The following is a 1,912-nucleotide window of genomic DNA, read 5'->3' as shown; positions in this document are numbered from 1 at the left end:
ATAATGGGAAGTCAAACAAATCATACAAACATCTCCCCCCTTCCCAGGCTTGATTTTATTCCTGATTCCTCTTTAGTCTTCCCCCTTTCCCAAGGTGCCCAGAGCTCCTGGCAGCATCCAGACAAATCTGTGGAAATGTTTCCTCAGTCTTTTGTTCTCCTGGGAAGGAGGACTGAAGGAAAAAAAGAGGGAACTCAGGGAATGTCAGTGAAATGCCTGAAAGTGGATGTTGTTCCCTTCCTTTGCTTCCAAGTGCCAGGGACACGAGCCCTGGATTTATTACCGTCATTAAATCCGAGCAGGATAACGAGAAGTCAAACAAACCTTACAAACACCTCCCCCCCTTCCCGGGCTGAACTTTATCCCTGATTCCTTTATAATCTGCCTTTTTAACACGTTCCAACCCTCAAGGCATGTCCTCCCTCTCCCCCCTGTCCCAGGTGCCGAGGTCCTGGCTGCCAGAATCGTCCGCAAATCCCCGGAGAAGCCCGCGGAGAAGGGAAACGTTGCTCCCGACGTTCCCGATTCTCCCGACGCTCCCGGTCCAGCAGCAAAGAGAGCGAAGGCTGCGGAGAGCCCACACGCCCCCAGTCCTATTCCTGGCCCCGTTCCCATTCCCATGGAGGTGCCTCGTGCCGAGAGAGCCCCGACTCCGGTGAAAAACAAGGTGCAGGAAGGTCCGGAGCGCGACCCATCCCAAGCTCGAGGCGACGACGGCCGAGCGGGAAGCGGTGAGAGTTCCGTGGTTTCCCTTGGGAAATCGTTCCCTCAAAAGGTTGATTTGCCCAGTGATGGCAGCGAGAGGACAAGGGGATAAGGATTTTAACTGGAAGAGGCTAAATATTGGGATACTGGGAGGGAATTCCCTGGTGGTGCTGGCGCAGGGCGCCCAGAGGAGCTGTGGTTGCCCCTGGATCCTTGGAAGTCTCCGAGGCCGGGTTGGACTGGGCTTGGAGTAAGGTGGGATTGTGGAGTGCGTCCCATGGCAGGGGGTTGGAATTAGATGATCTTTAAGGTCCCTTCCAACCCAAAGCATTCCATGGTTCCGTGACCCAGCCCTGCCCTTGTGGGGTTCCCAGAGTGGATCTGGGATCCTTCGTGTTGGGTGGGTCCTGCTGAATCCCAGGATGTGCCAAAAACGCCACATCAGAGCGTTCAGCGGGAAGAAAATGCTCCACTCCCGTGTCTCACCCTCCAGGAAATTCCAGGTGAGCCGTGGGACTTTTAGGACAGCTCTGGTTTAGTGAGGTTTTACTGGAAGGGAGATTTTTGTGCTGGTTTTTAATCCCTCCTTTAATGGCCCCACACTGGTTGTTTGACCTCGGGCCTGGAGCTGCAGTGAGGGGGCATTTTTGACACCAAAAGCTAAATAAACTCCCATTTCCGTGCTCTGGCTGCCTTTGGGAACCCCCAGGTTTCTCTGTGTGTGTGCTCAGGGCTGTGTTATGAACAAATAATACACATTTTCTCTGTTTTAGAGGGTTTTTGGTTGTTTTTTTTAATAACTGAATGATTGGATGAATCACACGGAGTTTGTCTCGCGAATGGAGTCTGTTTGTTGCAAATGCTCCAACCACAAGAAAAACTTTAGGCAAAATCAGAGTGATGAAGGAAACCTAAAACATCTCGGGTTGTATTTAAGTGGCCGAGGGAGATTTTTGTTCCCTGTGGGTGCCAGGCCTTTTATTTCTTTCCTGAAGTCACTGGGATCCAGATTCCCAGCTCTGGATCATTTCCCAGTAGCCACGACCTCCATGCCCATGGAGATGTTTTAAGTGTGAGAAATCCATGTTCATAGAATCCCAGAATCCCAGAATCAGCTGGGTTGGAAGGGACCTCCGAGATCATCCAGCCCAACCCTTGATCCAACCCCGCCGTGGTTCCCAGCCCATGGCACTGATGCCACATCCAG

At 52.2% G+C, this 1,912-nt stretch overlaps 1 protein-coding gene across 1 annotated transcript in view; it reads left to right on the top strand.

The window, feature by feature from the left end:
* LOC108509761 (mucin-1-like) overlaps nucleotides 1-956 on the top strand; it is a 13,883-nt gene extending 12,927 nt beyond the window's left edge. The window contains exon 4 of the mRNA XM_017839337.1: nucleotides 441-956. Within this exon, the coding sequence (XP_017694826.1) occupies nucleotides 441-817 (377 nt within the window). The 3' untranslated portion in view covers nucleotides 818-956. The remainder of the gene's footprint in view (nucleotides 1-440) is intronic.
* The last annotated feature ends 956 nt before the right edge of the window (nucleotides 957-1,912 follow it).

The sequence above is a fragment of the Lepidothrix coronata genome, unplaced genomic scaffold, assembly GCF_001604755.1.
Source record: "Lepidothrix coronata isolate B3197 unplaced genomic scaffold, Lepidothrix_coronata-1.0 Scaffold400, whole genome shotgun sequence".
Taxonomy (NCBI): Eukaryota; Metazoa; Chordata; class Aves; order Passeriformes; family Pipridae; genus Lepidothrix; species Lepidothrix coronata.
The sequence above is the reverse complement of the archived record's forward strand: the minus strand, read 5'-3'. Positions and strand labels throughout refer to the sequence as shown.